General features: G+C 34.2%; 2 protein-coding genes across 3 annotated transcripts in view; one reads left to right on the forward strand and one right to left on the reverse strand.

Moving 5' to 3' along the window:
- The window catches only part of LOC111059742, a 347,934-nt gene that overhangs the window by 295,746 nt on the left and 26,799 nt on the right, over nt 1-25,389 (forward strand). The gene's annotated exons all lie outside the window — the stretch shown is intronic.
- LOC111049004 lies at nt 12,686-15,917 on the reverse strand. Its single transcript, XM_022334996.2, has 3 exons — nt 15,436-15,917; nt 14,211-14,526; nt 12,686-13,305 (listed from the first exon to the last, which is right to left on the reverse strand). The coding sequence occupies exons 1-3, from the start codon at nt 15,587-15,589 to the stop codon at nt 12,849-12,851; spliced, it is 927 nt and encodes a 308-aa protein (XP_022190688.1). The 5' UTR covers nt 15,590-15,917; the 3' UTR covers nt 12,686-12,848.

A 25,389-nucleotide genomic window follows, 5' to 3' on the forward strand; every position in this document is an offset into this window, starting at 1 on the left:
TTTTGTGCGCATGTAAATGGGTTTGAGATATTTTATACTAATTAAAAATGTATCTTATCAAATAATCCAAGAACACTTGAATAACAAAAGCACTTGAACGAAACTGAATATATTTGGTATGAAACACAAAGAATAGCAGAATATGACCATTGCATTACAGTATTATGAAAAGATAGGCTCAGTATTCGATAGTTTAAAGTATTGTGGTAAAATTTAAGTAACCATTTTCAAAAGTACGATTTCGTGAACAGTGAAGCAACAGCATAGCTTAAATCATAATGGTGAGAGCTGAAATGATAAATCATTTCTCTTTCCACTGTAATTTCAACAAAAGTAGATAAATCACTCTATTTCAATTAGATTTATATTGAATTCTATGATTGTCCCTTGACGATTTGTCTCTTTACAACAAATAAAATAAAATGGGAAATAATATTATCTTGAATCGTTAAAATAAAATAAATTAAAATAAAATAGATTTGTATTCATGATTTGAAATTGCACTCTATTTAGATTGTTCATGTCCTGTATTGTGATATTATTGATTAGTAAGTATCTTGAAAATTCAAAATGTTATATTCAATCTAAATATTCCAGAATTGGTTTACAAGAAACAAGTAACTCCTCAAATTCAGCATGCAAAATCAATCAGCTTTTTAAACGAAGTACAGTTTATAAATGCTCCAATCAAACCCAATGATTAGAGGCGTTGATTTTAGACAAAAGCGAGACAGCGCGTCTGCAAAAGCGTTGCCATGGTTACAGGAGAGAGAGGAGCACGCACGAACGCGCATGCACCATCGCTGCCCTGATTCTCAATATTTTAGGTTGGAGGTACAGGACAAGTTTCAAGAGAAAAAGGAGTGGGAGGAGTAAAGTGGGAGGAGATGGAGGAGAATGATGACGATGAAAAAAGGTGGAATAAGAGGGTAGCCGTAATAGAGCTTTTGATAGAATTTGCCAACTCAACGCTGGGATTTTCGATTTCTCTGCCGACAGCGAATTTCCATGATAAAAGCCTCGCAATGATACGCTGTGTTGTGTCAACTACCAGTCTCCAAGACCAACCATGTTGTATCATTTCAATGGTCTGTTTTATCTACTGCCTTCCATATAGGCCTATTCCGGATTCTTTATGGCCCATTACTGTAACTGTATGTAGTGATAAGCAGTATGTAATATTTATCCGCCACAAAAATGTCTGTAGCTCACATTAAAAACCAACCACAATATCAGAAACGCAATAGCATAATATATCAATTTAAAATTATTCATACATTTGTAACAACTATAGGCTATTCAATACTTATCAATTTTCATTTAATAAAAATATTGTTTGATTATCATTATCAAATGTCAACTAAAATTATTGAAATTATTCATCTCACATTTAATTTAGATGAGAATTGAGATTTTTTTATTTAAGTGAAAGACTTATTCCTTCAAATTTCAAACACATGAAGTATCTTACAAATCATGATATCATATTGCGAAATGTTTGATTCATTCTATACAACAGCACAGATACCAACCCTATTTTTCCCTATCATACTATCTGAAATCTTCCACCTCTGTGTTACATTATTGATAATATTGTTCAGTTAGTTGAATATGGAACTGGCACCAACTAACCTCTCGAAAAACTTATGTTTGTAACGTGCAATAGTAGTATACACCTTCTGTAAACATTCATAAACGACAAACCTACATGTTTGCGCCATAGTTATTGAAATTATGAGCTCACATGAAATCCACATGTCCATGTGTCTCACTATACAAATGTATCTCGATTTTCTAGCAAATTTGAATAGCTGACAGCCAGAATCAATAAATGGAAAGCGCAGCGAGTTGAGTGCTGAGTGCTGAGTGCTGAGCTGATGTTGAAGGTCGATGCATTCTGGTCAATCTGTGCTATTGGCAACAAAAGTGAGAGAGACGGACGGCTAAGCACAAAGTAGAAGTAGGCCAAGTAAGCTAAGCCGCTAAGCGCAAATGGCACTTCGCATGTGTCAGTGTCACCGACAGGCTGCACACGACATCGTCATATGGCCGACAATAAACTAGTTCTTCACCGAAAATAGCCAACTGAACATCATTCCACTTCGAAATGTTACTATGAATTTTAATTCATTGTACTGTGAAAAGTGTATAATGGTTCTGTGTTCCACAGTTTATTTCCGAATAATAGGGGCTACCTTATGTTGTGAGGAGAAGAGGGGATGTTGGCTAGTTAGTAATTATTGGACAACTTATTTTCAAAAATGAGAATCAGAAGTACATCAGTAGATTTTCGAGATCAAACAAATTAAAAATTTACTTGGAAATTCCCTCACAATAGAAATGATTATGGAATACATTAATATAAATGTCAGTTAAAAAGGTGTTATTGAAAGGGAATGAGTGATTCTACTTTACCATGGCAAGCGATGTATAAAAGTAGGCTACAATAGTACAATATCAGCAGTGAGTGACCTACAACCTATAATAATCTAAATTCTGTTGTATTTTACAGTACCATTTAAGATATTGAAATTACTCTGTATTAGTTGAAGCTTCTCAATAGTGCTATACAATTTTTTCAACTTGATAATGTATAGAAGGAGAATGATTAGGGAGAGCTTGGGACCTCAGAATTTAGTTTCAACATGAAAACTAGAAATAAATTAATTCACAAAAATTACTTTTTAACGGCAATATAATAAATTTCAGTTTAATATATTTGTATAAAATACTACAAATCAATCAGTTGCACAGCATTTGTTCAAACACAATAAACAAAGTTTGTGGCTGGATATAATAAAGCGCCATTAAGCGTGGTGTGAAGGCCACCTAAGCTCACTAGTGGTGTGACCCTGACCCACTTATCATACTCTATTCTCATATTCTAGCTTCTAGGAGGCATCTATATTTGGCATCTCAGATATCATTTGAAAAGGTCTACAATGCAGTAGTTGATTATGTAGTAATAATGCTTAGTGATGAAATGCTAAAAATTTAGTATATTAATAAAACACTAATTCTTCGGTTACTCCCTCCCAAATAATTAGTTGATTCAGTAGTATCAGAACTGTTTAGACTGTTTGGATATCATCAAACCTCTGTCGTTTGAATAATTTTAGGCTACAACCGGAAAGGTTTGGGATGACACAGAAAGGAGTAAATTCAACAATATTGAGAAGGCAAAACTCAGGGGTTTGGGGTTATTGATACGTGAACCTGTGAATTACGATAAATTAAGAATTGATTATTTTGTGTTTATTACAAATTGTGTAACTCAGCTCTTTTGAAGCAAAAAAAATCGAAATTTGAAAATATGGGGAAGGTAACTCTCCTCTGTGCCTCGCCCCTCTCACGTTCACGCTTAATACCACCGAACACACACCGATAATATAGTGGGGTAACTACAGTAGTCTACTACTCTTTCCACTGAGTTTCTTGTAGCAATAATATTACTGCAGGATCAAGGACACTCGAATAACTCAAGTAGCATAATATACACTCAAATGTGATGGTTCAGCATTCAGCTACTTCGCAGGATTGTGGAGTGCCCTGCAAAATTGTCTTTCGAGTTCGAGATATGGTTGTCATGGAAACCCGCCATGTAAATGGATACCGGTACCAAACTGAGCTACTTACAGCAACCCATTCTCCCACTTCATGGTGGTTTACTATACACGCTATACCTCTCACGTTCCTCAATGCATTATGTTGAATAATGATAGAAAAAAGCTTTCTTTTGAAACTGTACGTATTCGGGACAATTCATTATTCATTTTCACTGCTTTCTAACAATGTTATTGTTTGGATTCTATCTCTCTATAAATAATCAATTACTATCAGTTCTCCTAATCAATATTTTTTTTTGTTTACAGGTACGTTGAAGCACAATTCACTTCAGTAATGGATTGAGTGAGTAGTATCAAAATATTCTCTGTCAATTTTATACTATCACTTTTTTCAAATATTGAGACAGGAATTTCTTCTAGTCAGTATGTTAGGTGTGGATCATTACTAGGATATCTATTCTATCATAATTTTCTAAAACTTGTAAACACCGATTTCACTTTTAGAACTTTCCAGGACAATCAGTAGTATCTGTGAGTTTACGTTCGGGAAATTAGATGATTCTTCACTGAAAACTTGAGCTCCATTGCTCCGTTTCCTCTCTTTAAAATAGTTTATGATTTCGGGAATGGTTGACAGATTGTAAGGCTTGAATAAGATCTGATAAAAATCAGACGTCAAAAATATAAATTGAAATTAACATTCGTCAAAAGAAAATACCAATACAGCACTTTATTAAGGTTCAAATGCTACCTTTCCTACCCACAAACTGTTTAAACCCACATCACTACCATTTTGTATATCTGTATTCCCCAAGATAGTAGACCTACTATACATTAAAGTGGCAGTATAGTACGATACTCTACCTGCTGATCACTATAAATTTAATAGTCGTGACAAATATGGTTGTATAGTCACTCACCTTCAGCCCTTTTAAAGGATGTAGAAAGACAAACAGCTGTGTGAGTATTGCATCATTAACCACCTTTACCATCTAATGCTAACTTTCTAATGTACAGCAGTGACCTAGGCCCACATCTTTTAATATTCATCATTTCTTTACCACTCTGCCTCTATTCTGGTGTTTATAAATTACTTGATTTCCTTTATACTGACTTCATAGATAATATATACAAAGAACAATAGTTTATAAGTATATTTTTATGAATATATATGAAATATAAATTACATTGATGCATATTTATGTAATCTGAGGCATATACTCTTGTTTGAAAGAGACAACTGGTCTAGTGCACTGTGATGATTTCTGTCCTTATCAGTAATATTGCTAGACTACTAAACAAGGCCACTCACAAACTGTACAGACTCCGTTTTCCACCAAGTCTATACATATATGGCGTGTAGAATAGATAAATGTATATCATCTATGTATGAATGCAATCAACCTATATTGCGTATCTATTTCACCTATGAAAGTTTTTGTATGAATGATGATCGATTAATCGACCACAACGGTGCTACGGTGCTGTATTTCGCGAATGACACATGACACATTGGTGGTTGGAGGTTACATGCACATGATCGTGACTAGTTATGGAGGTGACGTCAGCCTATGAATCATTTCATAGTCACTCCGTGACTGAATGTGAATAGTAATTGCGATTAACAAGTCGATAGAACGGTAGCTGAAAGCTCATTGCAGGTAAAATCAATAGCAGTGCTTTCCGCTGTTATTCAAGTGATTGCTGACCTGGTGGGTACGCAATTTTTAGTATAGGCCTATTGCTCTTCCTTCATCCATTTCCCGCTTCTATTAGAAGATATAAATTGATAAGGTGAAATTAATAAGATATTTTCAGTTCTGAATAATGTAATTTATTTAAACCATACTAGTTCCAATGCTCAGGGCATCATCTTCAATGGTATATTTTTTAAGAATATCAGACTGAGGAGCATGGATAATTGCCATTCTGGTTGATCATCTTCAGGTGTGGCCACTGGCCAGGTCTCTGTAACATAGGATATCTGTGTCTAGTGTGAATATGGAATATACCATGATAGAAGGAAAAAATACATTACACATTACAAAAATAATATCAAGATGAATTCTACAACAGCAATATAATAATGCTTGTGCATCGTACAGTATACAATTCTACCAACATTAATCATTCACAAGTTAGCCGTTCTCATAGAAACAAATAAATGAATTTTGAAATTTGTTCGATTCATGCCCATAATAATAATTCCAATGAAATCAAGTTTCTGCAACGAAGTAAGCGATGTTGTATATGACAGACAATATATGTATGATGGTGATGGCTTTCAATTTTTAGATACATTTCAATCAGAGCCTCCAGCTATCCAAAGTAATCACTGTAATAATACCTTCATAATAATGGTAGATTAAAGTGAACTGGCATTCTGCTGCCAGGTCTCGAAAAATAAGTGTGTTCGATGTGACCCACATTTGATTGGGACGTGCACTGTCAGATCACAGCCCACAATCCTGACCCACCCATTGCTTGCTCTCAGTACTCATATGGATGTGTGGTCCGCGGGAGTTCTCCCAGTCGATCTACATGTGTAGGTGTTCAACGGTTTCTCTTACCTCAGAACCACGTATAACATTACATGGGTGTTACAACATGACTAATTTCATCCGGTCTGTCGTGTAGCGTAGCAATCGCATTACAATAGTGTACGGTAGGCAGCAGTAGCTCACAAAAATTCAAACAATTTTGAGGATCGATATCTGTCATTGTGTTGGTAGTGAAGCTGTATAATAATATACACTGTTTTTGTATTGCAAATATCTACTCATAGGATATCAATTTCTCAATAAAATAATTATGTTTTAAGATGGTTTGAAATATTAAAAAATAAATAATTTTAGATTTGTATGTAGGCCTACTTCAACTCACGGTCTGAAGAAGTCTTCTTTCACGTAGGCATACTATGGCTTTCTATTATCTATGAAGTCTTCTATTATGTATGTACCATGGTTTGACTGCAGTTTATGGTAACGAAATAAATTGTTAAAAGCGTGAATATAGTGAAGCATGACATAGAAAACAATCCAACGACATCCATGTTTTGAAGTCTTGAAGCTACATATAACTATAAACTCATTGGAAGAATCAGTAAACGTAAACGTTACTGGAATCCTAACCCCTTGAAAGTACCGTATTCGTAACTCCTAAATAGGAATGTAACATAGACTTTCCATACTCTCTGCCTGTCATACAATAATCTATATATATATATATATATATATATATATATATATATGAAAGCGATATGGCACTCACTCACTGACTGACTGACTCACTCACTCACTCACTCGCAGAACTAATAATCTACCGGACCAAAAACATTCAAATTTGGTAGGTATTTTTAGTTGGCCCTTTAGAGGCGCAAGCACTAAGAAATCTTTTGGCAATATTTTAACTCTGAGGGTGGTTTTTAAGGGTTTAAAGTTCATCTTTTAGCATTTTTATTCTTCTTATTCTCTTATATTATAATTGAAAAATGTCCATACCATATGTTAATATAGAACTATAATCTAGAGAGAGTACCTCTTTGAAACAGTTGTTAACTGGTAACTAAATTAATAATTTTGTCAGGTTGGCATGAAGTTGAGTTGACTTTGTTAGGTTGGCACCAAGTTGAAGATTGAAATGCATTTATCGCGGAAAAATTGATTGGGCACTGCTACTTTAATCAGATCTATTCCTGGGAATATTATATTACTAGCCGTCTGGCTCGCTTCGCTCGCCATATCCGTTTAGCCAGACGTTTAGTCTGGACCCCCGACTGGATCGTCCTAACATATGATTGTCCTACAAATGAAAAATGCAGGTGAGCGAAGCGAGCCTGCTGATCTCATTCTTGGACGATCCAGTCGGTGGTAGACGGATATGGCGAGCGAAGCGAGCCAGACGGCTAGTTAGAATATATTGTGAATAATTATGTATTGATAATAGAATTGAGCATTAAGAATAGTTATGGAAGCATTTTTACAGTGTCCTTAATTATTGTAAATGGTTACTGAATAAAATGTTGAATAGGTTTATAAGTAATAGTTTAAATGCTTCTTATTTCAAAATTCTCCTCTTGAAATAATTCTAGAATTGAAATTTTGAACGCTCAATCACTCTTCTCCTCATTGGAACTCCCCAGTGTCTTTTCAGTTACAAATAAGTCTAGCTTATACTGTACTATTACCGGTTCAATTAAGTCAGACCACTCATACAACTAATAGTGGAAATATGTGACTTGGTTATTAAGTGGGCGGATGCTTTGTGATATGGCATGAGTGTTTCAAGCCCACTATTTAGCACGCATCATATGAATTATTTTTCTCAATTTACCATATAACTTTATTTTACACCAAATCGACATGTTCTGTGAATTTCCCATTATGATCTAAGTTTATTGCAAACTCAGATTATTTGAATTCTTTTCTAATGATCTATTCTCAATTTTAATGGTTTCTTATAGGCTTCAAGTATTCACTTATTTCCGAACTATATTCCTTCTCTAAGCTCATTCTTTTATCGGTTTCTTTCTGTGTGTCCACGCTTGTTTGATAGAGCAGCGCTCACGGCAGCCCACCTGGTCTCTCTCGATTGAAATTTCATCGAATGCCTTTCGGATTGAAAACTGTTCAAGCGCTCGCTTTGTTGTTTAGAGTAGAGGACTTCCTGTTACTGACTATATTTGTACAACAACAGATAACTCGAACGATTCTTACGGATTCTGTTGCAAAAAATAGCAGCAGGAATAGCTTCACAGCTCAACTGTGGAACTTTCCTTTTTTGGAGAGCAGAATAAGCTGCTGGATGCTCTGATTTAGGTTTGTTCAATGGGATTCTAAGATTGTGGGATAAATGTCAATGATAAAATAGCATATTAACTAGGTTCTTGGGGGAATAATGCACAATTGAAGTAATTCACCGCTTGAACAGTAACGCTATTGTGGTCATGATGTCTCATTTTGTAAGATTACCCTCTTTAACTTACAAATTCAAATCCAATATATTTTGTTGCTCGACTGTTTGGTGAATGAAGTTTTATCCAAGAAATTGAGTGAAATTTTACCTACTGTATTAGAAAATTTAACCAAAACAATTTTATGGTTTAATTTCTTTTATTATGATACAAAATTAGCTATTCTTATTCTAATCTCTGAACTATATAAATTCAATTTGAAATTCCTACTCTGCAATTTAGGTTTCTTATTCCACAAATATTCATCATATATTATAGTTATTGATGATAACTGATATTCGTATAACTTCCATCCATCTTCTAAAGGCCCTGTTCTCACTAGCTCACCACAAAAAGTAGCATTGAAAAATGGAGCTGTTAATTGGTAGATGAAGTAACGATCAATTCACAACCCATCTTGCCACTCCTATAGAATCAATACTGTACTTTTAAACGTTATTTAGATATCATTACCCCCCACTAGGCTAGGCTACTGGTCCCAGCATCATAGAAGTAGAAATAATTGGCTCGCTGATTGTTTGTTGAGCAAGAGATGAGTTCGATAATTGAATGTAGTGGATGACGGAATGGAGTCGGTGATATTGTGGGAGGCGGACAATTCCAGGGAGAATAACAATAAAATGGCTGCAGCCACCGCTCGATGAGATAGGAGTGTGACGGCGACGGGGCATGGGGCATGAGGCATGGGGCAGCGGGTGTCATCACTCTTGAGAGCCGACGAAATTGGTTCTGGTCGGGTTGGAGGGTGGCAGGCAGGCTCACTGGAAAGGGTTGCGCAAATTGGAGCCTGGTCCTGCTTCAACAGCAGCTTGGCTCAACTTATTGGCGTTCTTATAAATTCGTGCCCGATCTCTATCGGTGATGAAATATGTAATACTCAATTTCAAGATTCCGGTTGGAGTGCATTTTAATGGAAGACGTTTTGTTAGAAAATGTACTCAATAATATATTATTGGAAATTTTCTATTATAACGTACTGGGAATATTCTCTGGAATGAAGCACCGGAAATAACCTACCATAGAATATTTCTGGGTTGATGTTACTACAAAATATCCCCATTTCTGGGTTAGACACTAAAGTGGTGAAAATGGACTTGAAAAACTATGATGAGGGATTTTTCTGTAGTATTTTATGAATACTACTAGAACCTTGTGACCAATTTATTGACTTATCTTGTCATTTTATCATTAGAAGTTAATAGACTATGGAAATATATCTTATATTAATATATCAATAAAATATACCTTATAAATTAATATATATCAATGAATCCTCATGGCCGAATACTTTGGCTGAATCTTTAGCCATTCTAGTATTGAAAGACTTATGATTTGCAGTGTTCATTGGTCAACCTCAAGAATACTATTCAATGAGATTCCTACAAATAGGATGTGAATACCTCCATCCTGGTGAAGGGAGTGTCACGAAACAATAAATACAGTAAACTGACCATTAAATATTAATGGCTTTCTATTCCTTTCCAGAAATCATGATTTCCCATTGCTAACTATACCGGTAGCGTTTAGTCGGCTAGGTATCCTGTTCTTTGAATTTAATGAGCTCCATAAATATAATATAATAGAGAAGTTGGCTACAGACTTTGAAGCTGTGAATTATTTAATCTTGAATCGTTATAACATATGATATTATCCAACGTCACCTTCAATAACTAGTAGTTCGTGAACAGTAGACCTCACGCAGTATTCTCATCCACAAGTACCTGATTGAAACTATAGACCTTATGGAAATACAGCAAAAGAATGGCTTCTCCACACATCTGTGTAATCACTTGTCAGCTGATTTATGATGAATAATTCTATAGTCTGATTTTTACTGTAATATTGGCTTATGAAGGAGGCTCCTTTTTCCTTTTATATTATCCTTGAAATGCGAAATTTTCAAAAACCTTTTATATAAGTCGACGCACAATTATAAAAGGAACATACCTGTCAAATTTCATGAGAATCTATTACCGCGAAAATCTATTATTCGCCGTAAATGGGCAACATATAAACATTCAAACATTTAATCATTAAGAGAAATGCCAAACCGTCGACTTGAATCTTAGACCACACTTCGCTCGGTCAATTAATATTTTTGTAACATTTATCCATAACTTTAAGTTTATGTGAATAATTATTTGATCCTTTACGACCTGCAAGGTAATTTTCACATTATTCAGGCTACAGGCGGTTTCCTTTTGTTATTGCAATATTATTCTTTATCATTGTTTTTTTTCTAAAACAATTTATCCCTACAACGATTTTTTTTTTAATTTTGACTGAATAATTTTGAACAATTTTCAAAAACAGCAATTTCAAAAGTAGCACAGGATCCATCACAATCCATCCAATTCTACTGATGTGGTGGCTACTGACTAGTCATGTATTGTTTTACATTTGATAGGAGAAAGAGGGAATAGAATAGAAAAGGATATAAGAAGATAAAGACTGTAATACTAACGATGTAACGATCACCGGATATGCTGGTCATAGGGCATGGCATATGTTGTCACTTGTGAAGGGATTAGATTTTGTGTGTAAAGGAGACATGGGGCGTGATTTGTTTTACTAATTCTTTTTGTCACGTACCAATCAGCCACTTGACAGTCGACAAAGGATTATTCCCTCCACTAGTAACCTCATGCATTTAGAATACTAATATCAAACGTCAGTTGTGGCAGGGTAGGATTGTTCAATGTTCTTTCGTTTTGAGAGTTTTCAGCATTTAAGTTGAAATTTAAAATTTCACAGACGGATTTTATTGCTTAGGATTGGAATTGGAAGACTATTGCCTATGAGGTCCACGTTATAATGACAGTATTTGATCAACTTTGGTTTTGCTATCCTTGTCTATCACTCGACAAAGCCGGTGGTACTATTCTTTTTCTAGGTCCACAACGATGCCAATTATGTTTTTGACAGTGTAGAAATATAATTAATTAATGCAGAGAATCGGCATCGCTATTCTCCTATCTTTATCTACTGCCATTATAACGTGGGCCTCACTATATGACTTTGCAGTAGGGTAGCATTCGACCATATTGGATTATTACAGTATGTCAATGTGATTTTTTGTAACACATAGCGCTTGTTCTATTTCTATATTTCATTGGAAAAAGAAATGAATTGTTTAGGACAATTGCTTTTTAATTGTATAAATGATTCTATTAATTCAAGCAAAAATAAATGACATAGAATCTAAACATTTTGAGATATTTAAACTTTGAGAAAGTTATTGCCCTGATAGACCTACATTATTTAAATATTCCATCTAATTAATTTTTACAAGAAGAGCCGATGTGAACTAAAGACGTGATGTGTTCCGTTCATAAAGAATGCATGATTTGACTGTCTATATCAATTTTATGAGCCACCAATAAATATATGGCTAACTTCTACTGCCTACCTACTCTTAAAAACTAAAATTTCTTGAAATTTTGATTTTTTTCAAATTGTACTCATTAAAATTGTATTTGATCTCATTTAATCATAAATGTTATATCTTATTATTTAATCAAAGAGAATGAAGAGGAATAGAAAATTCTAGGGTTTTTGAGCACATTAGATTACGCACAAGGAAATGTATGCAAAAATTGGTTTTGGACTTGTAAAATTAATGTATTCAATAAGCATATTTAAAAATCAGACCTATACAAAATTTTGCTAGCACCAATGTGATAACGGACTTGACTATAGACTTTTAAACCGATAAAAATACAGTTAGATAATAATTAATAATATCAAATTGAACATTAATACAACTAAATAAAAAAGTACTGAAATTTCTACTTGTGATTATGTAATACCAAATTGTCCAAATCAATGAATTTTGGAATAAATGAATACATGTAGAATTCTTTATAATTGAGGTTTTGGGGTTATGATAATAAACTGTGAGCATTTGAAAATCACATAAATAATATAAACCTAGGGGTACTATACGTACCAAGTTCAAGTATACAATTTTTTTTTGTATAAATAAATTTGAAATTCATTGGCCATTTCAAATGTTTAAATTGTGTATTAAAAGTTAAAAAATATATATATTTATCTTGCACCAAAATAAATATCATAAATTTGTCAACTTTGACATTATAAAAAATTATTAAGATTTGAGGAAGAATGTTGTTGTAAAATAAAACCGTTGTTTCTCAACATATTTATTGAAATATGAGTAAGAGATTAAAATATTATGTATATTTTCAAATTATTTGGAAAAATCGATTCAGCATACATAAAACAGAAAATCAATTCAACATACATAAAACTATAGAACTCCTTTGTTACACATATGAACAATTATTTTCTTATTGGTCTTCATTAATTATTGTGTCTTCAGTAATTGTATCTTCAATAATTTGATCTACAGACAATTCTATTTCTGTCTGATGTTCAACATCACTGGTTTTGTCAGTATCCTCTTTCTCCTGGTGTTTTGATCTTTTGCTGGAATGTGTGCAATCATCTGTTGTCCTAACTGCTGACGGCTTCCTCTTGGGTGTGCTGATGGAAGAGGGCGCTAATCTCACCACGGCTGACATGGCCTGACGTCCTTTGATCTGCTCCATCTCCAAATCAGATACAATGTTGAAAATCTTCTGCTTTGCAACGTTCAAGTGGTAGGGGTTGAAGGACCTCAGGGTCGCACCTATTCCCAGTAGAAAAACATCGATAAGATCTTGTTTTTTGCCTGATATTTCGAAGCTGGTTTGTTGGATTGGAGATGCTGTGAATTCGGTCTGCTTGTAGCCTCCATCCGTGCTCCTTGAAAAATTACACAACAATTTTAAATTGAACTGGTAATAAAATTATTTTTAATTCGATGATTCCATCGATATGATGATTCTCTATGATTATGATGATGATAATTCAAAGTTGATATTCAAATACAATATAACTGCCAGATTTAATATATTTGAATTTTGACAAGAGCACCATTTCTAACATAGATTAGATTCCCATATTAGAAGTGTGTTACACTTTCAAATACCTATTTGATAAGAAAATATGATCATAAAATACCGTATAATACTGTGAAGCTGGATTCGCAGTGATAGTGAAAGTGACTGGCACAGTGAAAATATCATTTCCATGAGTTCTGATTTGACTGTTGCCACTGAGCAGTGAGCACGGCCTAGTGAGTAGTGAGTATCAACTAATGAGAATAACATTTTCATTGGACCGTTCACTGGTGTGTGAGAATTCAGTTTAATGAGACCCCCTGAGGTACAAAATGAATAAAATCTTTTGCAAAATTACAAACCGAAAATGAACAGATAAATTGAATAACTCAACTTATTAAATTTTATTTTGTGGAAAAGAAAGCACTTATATCCACTGTACTGTCGACTTTTTCCCCTATATCTCTGTCTATCATTAGACTCTTATAAAACGGAAATTCAGTTTGTGCAAATATACCTTTATATATTATTTAAAATACATGATATTCCATTTTTCAAAAAAAAATATTTTAATCTTTTATACTATCAATGTAGTCTTGAATTGAATTTTCTTTCAATTTTATAAATTGAGGTTACATTTTTCCATGTTTAAAATCAATAAAATATTATTTGAAATGTGAAAGGCTAGTGATTTTTCGAGAAAAAAATTTATTTTAACCAATATTCTTATTATCGAATGAGTCCATTTTTAATAAGAAATATTCTTACATGTGATTCTCGCTTATCAGCCTGGATTTTTCGTGATCGTCCAATTCGTTGATGAGCAAGCACTCAGCAAATGTGTCAGCATCCACCTGAACATCTCCAGGTGCATGTGTGCTGTCTGTATTTTGAAAACTATTGTAAGGCACCTCCTTATCTCCATCTTGTTCAAAATTGTCTGGCTGTTTCACGAAGTGGGGCCTGATAAATGCCATCTGTCGTGAGAATTTGAACGGTTTTCGGTTTGGATTGTCCCGCCGATTTCGGAGGTTGCGACGATAAGCATCTCGCAGCATTGTCCATTTGCGTTTGCTTTCGCCATCTGTGAAAAAACAACAAAATTATATTTCATTTGATTTGGTACATATAATTCCTTGCTTAATAAAATAGAATTTATTATTTCAAATGAGAATGAACCGCTAATATTACATCAATAAACCTATATCAGCTACCGTCTATAGAAGGCATTGACAATACTGAGGATCGGCAATGTTGCTCTCCTATCTTTCACCACTGTCATTATAACACAGACTTCACTATATAGTGAGGTCCACGTTATAATGGGACTGAATAGAGATAGGATAACAGTGTTGCTGATTGTCTGCCTTAATTTAATCTATTCGTACATTGTTAAAAACGGATTTTGCTACGTTCTGGAGTTAGAAAAGGATAGCACCATCTACTTTGTCGAATGATAGACAAGAATAGCAACACCAATGTCAATCAAATACTGCCATTATAACGTGGACCTCACTATAGCTATTTTTTATAATAGAACCTGGTTGTCAATGCCTATCTTAGAATATTGTGATCTCATCTTACTCAAACTCATTGAGTTATGACAATGCAAATGTTTTGAAGTTAGGTTATGCCGTTATGCGCCTATGAGACATTAATGCCACGACCATTAAAGTCTAATTCTAACTATTAAATAACTAATACCTAATTAACTCTATACTAGAGTTCAATCTTTACCGGCCACGTGGTTCCATATTCTACGATTATTTGTATTTTTGTTAAACATAATATAGGCCTAGGTCATTTGAATAAGGTTTCAATTCGCCTTTGAATACCGATTACAGTTGAAGCTAACTTAGTTTCTTTGTAAAATTAAAACTTGACTATGGCTAGTTTACAAAAAATGGCAGCCAGAGCATATCTGGTAAACTAGCTGCAAGATCGCTTCAAAAATCGTCTATGATTAATTACGGAAAATAGTGTTGAGATTCACCTTGTTGACTGAGGCGAGCATCAATGCCAGCCCAAATGGTTTCCTTTTGCCCATAATCGTGGAATTCAGGATGCTTGAAGTTGTAGAGAATATCGTTCTGGCGAACCAATTCGATGAGTTGTAGAGAGTTGATTCTTTTCTGGCTGTAGTTCATGTCGATGCTGTGTTGTTGGCTGCTATCTCACTAGCACTACTGGGCTAGACTGCCGTGCTGTGTCGTGCCTGCATCGCATGACGCCAGTACAGTCTCTACCAAAACAGCTGTAGGTTGAATCGATCGGCCACCGACACGGCACGACACAGACTGTACTGTACCATCAACGTCAACAGCTGGCTGAGCGTGCCTGCGCCTTGCCTGAATGCCTGCTTGTCTTCTGCATTCTTACAGTACGTTATTTTCACTGCTACGGTATTTTCATCGCACGCTATGACTTGTATGATGATTGTATTCACTCAGCTATCAGCACAAAGCAGCTACTCGTTAACTAAAGCTGGGTTTTCGTTTGTACGTAAATTCCGTCGTCGACCACGACAGGGCGAGGATCTCAGATTGGGAAGATTTCAATTAGTATTTTTTTACAAAATAACTTTGTAATCTGTGTTCTTGATAATCTCAAGAACAGTTTTACCTATTGGGTTCAAACTTGGAATGATTCTTAATTTGGTCAAGACCAAATTAATAAAAAATAACCGGATCAGCTCGTTTAATACATTTCAAAATGGCGGCCATTTTGAAACTTTCAATGAAAATTAATAGAAAACTGTAGATTTCATTAAAAAAATTAAATGCTCTATTGTAGCCCTTTTTATTTCAAATAGAATGGTGTAGAACTGCCAAAGCAATCGGACGACGTTTACCATTGATCAGTAGCTTAAATAACATGGAATCTATCCTAATTTATTATAACCACCAACGAAACGAATTGAGCCATTGTTAAAATTAGGTTGAAAACTAATTCTGTAGTTGATTAATTCCTGTATTGTATAGCGGGACGCAGATTGGAGCCAGTGAATAATAGGAATGAGAAAAATACCTAGTAAAATATTGATTACTAAAATTTTCCATCATCTAGATATTGCCATCATAGGCAGATACGGTACGGTGAAGGTTCTGAAAGATAATATAAATTGAAATCATTTTTTTTTTCAAGAATCATGATAGTATTTCATTTTTAGGAACATAGTTCTTCATAAGAATTAGTAGAGTAGAATAGTAACTCATAGGCACCACACATTTGATTTTTTTATAATATGCAACATGTAATATAGACTTTTGAACTGTGGCAGTGGTTTGTTTTTGCAGATAAGTCTTTAATATGTTTTGAAAAAATTAACTGGTTTACTCGAGTAAAAATCTTAGGTGCAAAGGCAGTCGGTACCAAACTTTATTTTCAGCCAGAGATGAATCAGGATTATAGTGACCAGATACTTTTTGCTGGAAAAAACTCAGAACAGGCTAGTTTTTTCGTGCAATAATCAATTTTAATTACAAAAAGTTGATCTTCCAGCCCTGGAGCTTTTTACAAGGTGTCCCAAGAACCAAGGATTTTCGTTTCCTTCTTCAGTTCATTGAGATTTTAGGCAAATCAAGCCTCGACAGGAAAAATCACTGTCGCCTTTTTTTATGTGTTGAAATTTCGAATAAAATGTAATTAAATAACTAGGAACTTGAAACTGTGACCGGTGTGGTCACGAAACCTTGGTCGTGTACTAAATAAAACAACAGTGTAGAATTTGACAACATATTTGTGTTCAACTAGGAACTCTCTATCTTCATCGAGTCCTCAGTTACTATTTTTCAAAAACGAGTCGGATTTTCAGAAAAAAGAAATTTAGAGGAATTTTCGTTTTTAATCGACTATATCTCCCGTTTGTGCTTTTCAACCTGAGACCAAGTAGACCGTTCAATCTCCAATAGATTCTCCTAGTAGATAGTATTTCCTAGTGGAGAGGCGCGTATAAAGATACGGCAAGGATCAAAATTCAAAAGGGTCAAACTTTTGACCCAATGATCGGATCTCCTCGATTTAAATGAGAAATTTATCCTTGTACTTCAACCTATATTTCCATAGGTTACACGAAGGCTAATTTCTATATTCAAAGCTGCTTATTTCAGAAACCAATGATGATAAATAAAATATACTTTGTTGTCTTATTGTAGAACAGAATCTTCTATCTTCGTTCAACGTTTTAAAAAATATTGTAAGAGTAATATGAACTCTATTTTCAGAAGTACGCAGGTAGGACGACACACTTTTACTCCCCTTTCTAAGAATATTTAATGGAATATTTGACAAAAGAAGAGTTTTGAGTTTCAGCTGAGGAATATCTGTATGAGAAGGGGAACTGATCATCTACAACTTTTAAGAACTGACAGTTGTGTTTATTTTTTTCAATTAAAACTGTTAACATATTTGAGTCTCTCTCAATAGGTTCATTCAAGAAGAAAACACGCCTGTTGCTATCAAATATAGGGTCAGAGAACTCTGAAGGACTAATAATGTCGGCATATAGGTAACGGAACTGAACATAAAAATAATTGAAACCTGGAATTAATTTATCTCATCGACATTATTTTTTCAATATCTATTAATCTTATTTTCAATATCTATCTAACTAATTGTAATATATTCGTGCTCTGATAAATTTTCTTTATTATTTTTTTTTTTTTAACCTGATGAATGAGAGCCCGCGCATGGTTCTGGGGACGCCCTCTGGCTCATCCTCCAATCAGCATTGTTTATAAAGTTATTAATTTTTTACATTATATTTTTCACATTTCACTGCATATATTTTTTTCTTTTTAATTACTCACTTTTAACATTAAACTAACCCTTCATTATTATTATTATTCTACAACTTGAGACCATTACAATATCCCAAATTGGTCAATCTGTTGGGGCCCGCGCCTGTTTCTTGTGGATTAGTCATCGTCATCCAGACAACAGGTCTGCGTACCAATACCCTATGACATAGTGCTATTAAACACAATCACCAACAGATTATTGTAGCTGTTGTTTTTGTAATACCTAGTATAATATTATCAATTTACCATATTATCTATTTAAAAAGTCAATCCTTATTAACGTGAATGTTTACAAAAATCTGAATCATTCCTCGGAATCTTCCAACGTATTGGCAAGCCGAAGAACTAGTCTTCACACACAGACCTCAGGTCCATGTGAAGATCATTCCTAATTAAAGCACTGTCGGTTCACGACTCTTCCCTGATAAGTTATGAATCTCAATCATGATGAAATACTAGGTTGTGTATTTTTTGAGAACCACTTTCTATTTGATTTAATTTTAATTTTTTGGTGTTTTTTATTGTACAAAATATTATTCTTATGTATGAGTTCTTGTAAGAGTATGTAGAACTGACAGCAGATTGTAAATCATATTGTTTTGTTTTCTATGAGGAATGAAGAATTTTTTGAATTGAATTGAATTGAATTGTTCTAGAAAGTTAGGGTGTTGAAAAAACACAGATTATGAATAATTATTGGCGAGCGTTGAAAGGAGAATATAGTATGGTCTCTGGTTCAAACATCGAGTGGAAACTGAAAAGAGAACTGGGGTGAGCAGGTGAGCTGTCAGTAAAAATTTCTAATCAATGTTACAATTCTGCTGAGCCTTTACCGACGAGTATCGGAGAGAGAAGGTCGGGAAACACATGGTGAGTAGGATGGGGAAGCAGGAGTGAGTGGGAGTGGTTGAGAGAGGGAAAGGAGAGAGTAGTGTAGGTGGGCCCTGACCCCCAAATTTCCCTTATTATCGATTGTGCAGCAGCCAGCACTGCAGCAAATCCCCCCTCCGTCCCTCCACCACCTTCCCCACTCAGATAAGCATAAGCTGCTGTCGCAGAGGGTTCTCTATAAAATTTAGTAGAATATAATCCTGCATCCTGTTAGAGATATGAAATCTGTAAAATAAATGTTATGCAGTACAATTCTGTCTCAATGTAGGAAATTGTGCTTCCAATTCTATGATACTCTCAATACAAAAGTTTTATAGCCTTGAAAGTAGTTTAAGAATGATAGATCACAATGCAAGAGCTTTAAGTGTAATGAACTGTAGATTCAACGAGGAAGAAAATAAATAGTGGAATTATAAAGAAATATGCCGTAATCAAGAGGTTTGCGTTTGAGAGAGGACTTTTTTTGGAGTTGGAAAAACTTTCCAGTCAAGAAAAAAAATTTTTTTCAAGGAATAATAAAAATGGCATGTTTTGATTCAATGGAAATTTTTAGAGAAATTTTTATTTTTATATATTTTATGCAATGGAAGTCACATTCTCGATGGAGCACTGTCCTAAATTTGATGAATAGTTGTTCAATATTGTCTGATATTGCAATAACGTTATTCTATCAATTCATTATTGATGGAAAACTCGAATGAGAGATGTGAATAAATTCTCTCTTAATCTCCTTGAATCTCAAGCAATCAGTAGACTTTTCGATTCAATTTTTGGATCAACACATACTTATCAGTGTTGGATCTTCTTTAATAATAATAATAATAATAATAATAATAATAATATAATAATAATAATATAATAATAATAATAGTCGCCTTTATTGATCAAATATACAACAATTTGTTACAAAAATATTTCTATATTAGTATTACATTACTGGCATTCGCCCCATGGATAAGATCCGTCCGGGGACCTTTAATATTTACCTAAACTTGAAATTCAAATATTAATTACAGTGTAGACTGTATGATAGAATTAGGTAAACTGCTGAAAATACAGTATTAAAAGTAAATTGAGAATTGAAAGTTGATAAAAATGTTAAAGCTATTGCGCATGAAAAAAAGGTTTCAATTTTCACCCCCTCACCAATCGAGAACAGAAAATACGACTGTAATCTGATCTAATCCCATTTATAAGATCATAAATCGTAGTCCGCCCGTGAACACTTTGGAGGTCGAGGGTTGTTCATTCATTCATTCATTCCTTCGTTCATTGATCATTCATGATTGGTGTGGTGTTACCGGTGATTTCCGGCGTGGATTCTATTAGCAGTGACTAATGACGGTTTAAAGAGGAGCAGCGGGATTGCTTCATTTTCTACCTTTTGTTGTGCCCAACTTATGGATTTTGCCAGGCGCCGTGTTGAGTTCTGTCATCAATTATTATGAATGATGATTGATGAATAGATTTAATGTTGTGACTTTCAAACAGAAAATTGAAAATTCAGCTATAGCTCTGTGAAAACCGAAAAGGTTTAACAATAAGTTTCTCACATTTACTTCTTGACATCAAACCTAAAGGTTCACCAAGTTTCTCCAGTTTATGAAAGTGTATTTATTTATCAGAATATATCTTTTCTGGTCAAAGCGAGTAGTTCAGATTTCAAGACAAGATACATCTCTCAAATAATTTTTATGTTTTTCCCAAATGGGTTCCAATAAATCAGGGGCGATTTTCATTACAACTTTCATTTTATTGAAAGGAACTTTTTTTTGTAATTCTTCTGGCTCAATCTGGAATAATATTATTAATACAGTTAGTGATAGAATGAAATTTTGAATCTAAAATGGACGATGAGTTGGTGACTAATGGAAATTTTACAATAATTCTTTTCTGATGAGTAGATGATATTTTATGAGTTAGACACTTTTTCTAGGAATCTAGTGATGATATCAGTGATTTGACTCATTTCATAGTGCTTATTCATAGGACATCAAAATGAACGACTGAAGGAAAGTCAGTGAATAATATTCATCACTGTTTTTTGAACGTTCTTCGAAGTTCGTTAAGTGATGGTACTGTATTGCAAATTACACATACTTCATTATGCAAAACATGTTGATATTAATTATTCAACTAGTTTCAGAATAGATAAGATATACTATAGTTAACTGGTACATTAAACAGTTCTATGAATTGTTATCACGTATTGAACAAACTCATGAAACATTTGTTAAATAGAACGTGAAGATTATCCAATTATGGAACAACAAACATGAATAGTTCTTGTCATGTTGTGATAACAGGACTGATAGTATCGAGTATATTTTCCTCACCCATTAGCTGCAAGTGGATTATTTCTTTTGAAAGTTGGATTAGAGTTTATTAAATTGAGCTTATTTGATCTGCTATATTCCACTGCAGAAATACGGCCTTGTCAGATAGGAATTACACTTATTTTTTTGTAAAGAAGTAATCATAAAATCATAATCTTATGATGGTTCAATGAAATAGAATTCACTATCTTTCGCGTATTTATGGAACATGTCTTTCTGTTGGAGATTACGTTTAAATATATTTTACAACCTTTTTTTTGTTGTAAAAACGATAATAATTTAATAATTTTTCATTCTTTTTTCATCACCTCTGTCGTCTCTTACCTACTAAAATTTGCACCCACTTACAAATTCGTTCTTGACAAGACGACAAGACCACAGAGAATCAATCGATGGGTCAAGTATCGTAGTTTTAGCAGCGTTTAACATTGATTGACCAGTTTGGCGCCGGTTGAACAGCACACTACTGTTGAGTCATTGGGACGTCGCTTTTGACGCATCCTTTGAATAATAAATGAATGAATACCAACGCCTCTTCTGCTATTCTGTTCAACAGCTATGGATATTGGCGGAAATACTCAGAGCTCTTGACTATATTCTCTGTGGAGAGCTTATGCCATGTAGAGGCTTTGACCCAAAAACCCAGGGAGGAATTCGATTAGAAATTAATGCAAAGAATTTATGTCTATAGGCTGAGACACGCAAGAAGGAGGTAGATTGGTGCTGAATGACTCCTATGCTGTCAGCTCAGCATATCCACCCAAACTTGTTCTGCGCCTGTTTAGGCTACACCATTCTCGTTCATATTGATTCACGTTCAGAATGTTGAATTATTGCGGATATAAACTGACTACCTACTTACTATTGCTAGTGATAATAAACTAAATACAACTATTCTTCAATTTCGATAGATCATTCATTAATTGTACAATATACTGTCATCATAATAATATTATGATCAGGGAGAAAAAACTGGACTGAACCTGTACTATTTCTCTCCCAAATTTTGATCAAAAGTTCATATTGTCCAAATGAGGTTATGAATCACATCACTGTTTAAACACATAATCAGAATACGACTATTAAATAGGAAAGATACAGAAAAAATATTCATTAATTTTAGAATTGAGAATGAAAATATAACTTTCGTAAGAAGAAATTATGATGAAGATTGACTTCGAAGATTGATGAATTTTAAGGCTGTTTGTGTCTTTCATTTTGAGTTGGACATTATAGAACATCAATGCACATCAAGTCGCAATGTCCAATTCAAAAATAAATGCAAACTATCTTTGCCAAATCTTCTTCTTCCCCATTAATTTTACATGAGGAACAAAATAATGTTGGTTCAGATCCGGGAGAAAATGAGAGTTGTCTGAGTCTGGCTGGATGGTGGTCATCGAAGGGAAGGAGGAAGCCAAAGAGACCGAGAGATCAAGTAGAACCGGGATAAACAACAAACAAAGCAGCGACGTAGGGACGGCCGACGGGGCCGCAGCATGATGGCTGCTGCTGCCATCAAGGTGAAAGTTCGAATCAGGGTCACTCAGTTCATTTACTTGCAGCCGTAGATTTTGTGGCTATTTATAACAGGCATGGCCTCGAATGGAGCTGCTGCATCCTCCTTCTCTGTCTAGCACTTATCTATTGAATGAGGACACTTCTTCAAGTGTCACTTAATTGCTACATTTCTGGCTATTGATCTGTTGCCCCCAAATGACTACAGATAGTTGGGTCGTTTCAATTGAAAAAGCATTAGCTCTCATGTTGCATCTGACATTCTTCCTTTATGGCTCAAGGAGGTTATGCTCTGGGACTTGTGAGTGGGTATTGGATTGGAAAGGATAACGAAAAGCCTAGGATGTATAATGCCTATTCCATCCAAAATTTCAATAATTTTGTATGCAATATGATGTCAACTGTCTAGTTATTGATTGAATTCTCACAATCTGTACTATTGTCGTTTATAGGCCTATACATCAATTCAATGAGAATTGCTCAGGAGCACCTCCAAATTCCATACGAACAACCACAGTAACAATTACAAAATATCGGGGGACCGAGCTTCGCTCTGAAGTGTAACAGCAAAGAAAATTTGTAACGAGAGATTGAATTTATAGTTTATATTTATGTATTCATTTTTTCAGTCGTACAATTATTTTTACAGTTATTTGAGGAGGCACAACAGGCTTATGCTCAAAACTGTCCCTTTTCAAATTTATACTACAGTCCAAATAAAAATCTAGGTTAAGCTACTATCACTCATCAAAATAACAATTTATTCACACTTCAAAAAACAAACCCATCATCAATTACAAATAGATAGACTATGAATTCGATTTAGAATTATGTTTGCTACAATATTTGCTAATATACTATGTACTATTCTACACTAACAGCATCTAGTTACTTTTTTGGATTTTCTGAAGTAAACATGTTTTCTAAAAAGAAGAGAAATAAACGAAAATAATTTTTTCTTGCTGAATTTTTCTTCTCGTGAGATCAGCTGAATGATCCCACTCATGCACTCCTTCATTCACTTCCATTACGGTATCGACCGACGACAAAATTTCCAGCTGTTTTTCCAAGAACGTATTTATCCTTTTAATGTCCTTCAGCGAGTTATCCCAGGGTTGAGACCTAGTGCAATCGAATTTTCTTATCATAAACCTATTTTGTTCCAAATTTCGTGAGAATCGTTAGAGCCGTTTTCGAAATCTGGTCACATACAGATATATAAACATAAAATTAATAAACATATAAACAGAAATTGCTCGTTCAATAGTATAGAATAGAAGAATTGATTGTCGAGTAGTGAGTGGGAAGAAATATTAATAAAAAATAATGAGAATATTCATTCTACAATCATTGCTTTTACTGACTACATGCACAAAATATTAACGAAAATTCAAGAGTAATTTGAAGATCTGGCTGTAAAACGAATCCTATTTTATGAAAATGATCTAATGAAAATTTATTTCTCCACTTTGTGTTTATTCAAAAATAGGCTAGATAAAATACTTTTTAGCTCAGTTTTTGGATAGCTAAGACTGGATTTTTCACTGAGAATTTTAGGTTGATATAATCGCTTCAAATACACCAAAACACGTGAGAACAGCAGTCATTAAAACGTGTATTTGTTTAACAATGAAGATGGAACACTGACTTGGTCATCTTTCAGGTGACGTAACTCTAAATTCTATTAAATCTTAACCAGCATATCCGCTCCGCACGCCTCATAATCCATTGTTCTTTGTACTGTACTGAAAATGATGAGCGTGGTGACTGGTGACACTTTTTCAATTTGAATCTTCACAACGTTGTGAAAAGAAACTAATTATGTTTTCTCGTTTCAGGTAAATATTGGTGGCCTTCTTATCATAATGTCTCAACTGACGGTAAGCTAACTTAAATTTATGAGCAATTTATATGGATTGATTTCACTCCTTTCGATGACATTGAGTTGAATTAAAAGTCTTAAGAAGCATATTTCATGTGTAATTTTAAGTCCGTGAACAAGCTGTCTGCTATGAATACAGAAAATACAGTAGCAAATTAGAGGATGATTCATGCAAGCCTCACATAATTAGAATAATTTCTGTTCATCTAATAGATATCCACCTTCTCACATATTCGTCTCCTATACTTAATTTTTCACTTTACCCCATAGGCCCGATATCCTTATGAATTGGGTGCTCAGAAACACTGATGTAACTTTATCCATTCAAAATACTCTTATCTTTACATAATTTATTATGTTCGCAATCTGCAATTTTAATTTCAATCTCGAAATTTTCAAGCTTTTCTCTAGCTTCAGGTAGTTTTTAGTAAACTATCGAATCATTGTGATCTCAGAAACCTGTTCCCTGATGAGTCGTCATGTGTTTTGTTCCAAGTTCCAACTGTAATGTAGAAACTAAA

This window comes from Nilaparvata lugens, chromosome 3 (assembly GCF_014356525.2).
Source record: "Nilaparvata lugens isolate BPH chromosome 3, ASM1435652v1, whole genome shotgun sequence".
NCBI classification, from domain to species: Eukaryota; Metazoa; Arthropoda; class Insecta; order Hemiptera; family Delphacidae; genus Nilaparvata; species Nilaparvata lugens.

What these genes read in the sequence shown, in the direction of transcription:
- LOC111049004 (XM_022334996.2), bottom strand. Translation starts at nt 15,589, where the DNA reads ATGAACTACAGCCAGAAAAGAATCAACTCTCTACAACTCATCGAATTG. An exon ending in TGCTCGCCTCAGTCAACAAG is followed by an intron (nt 14,527 to 15,435) that starts GTGAATCTCAAC and finishes GTTTTTTCACAG; the next exon opens with ATGGCGAAAGCAAACGCAAA. An exon ending in CTGATAAGCGAGAATCACAT is followed by an intron (nt 13,306 to 14,210) that starts GTAAGAATATTT and finishes TAATTTTTCAAG; the next exon opens with GAGCACGGATGGAGGCTACA.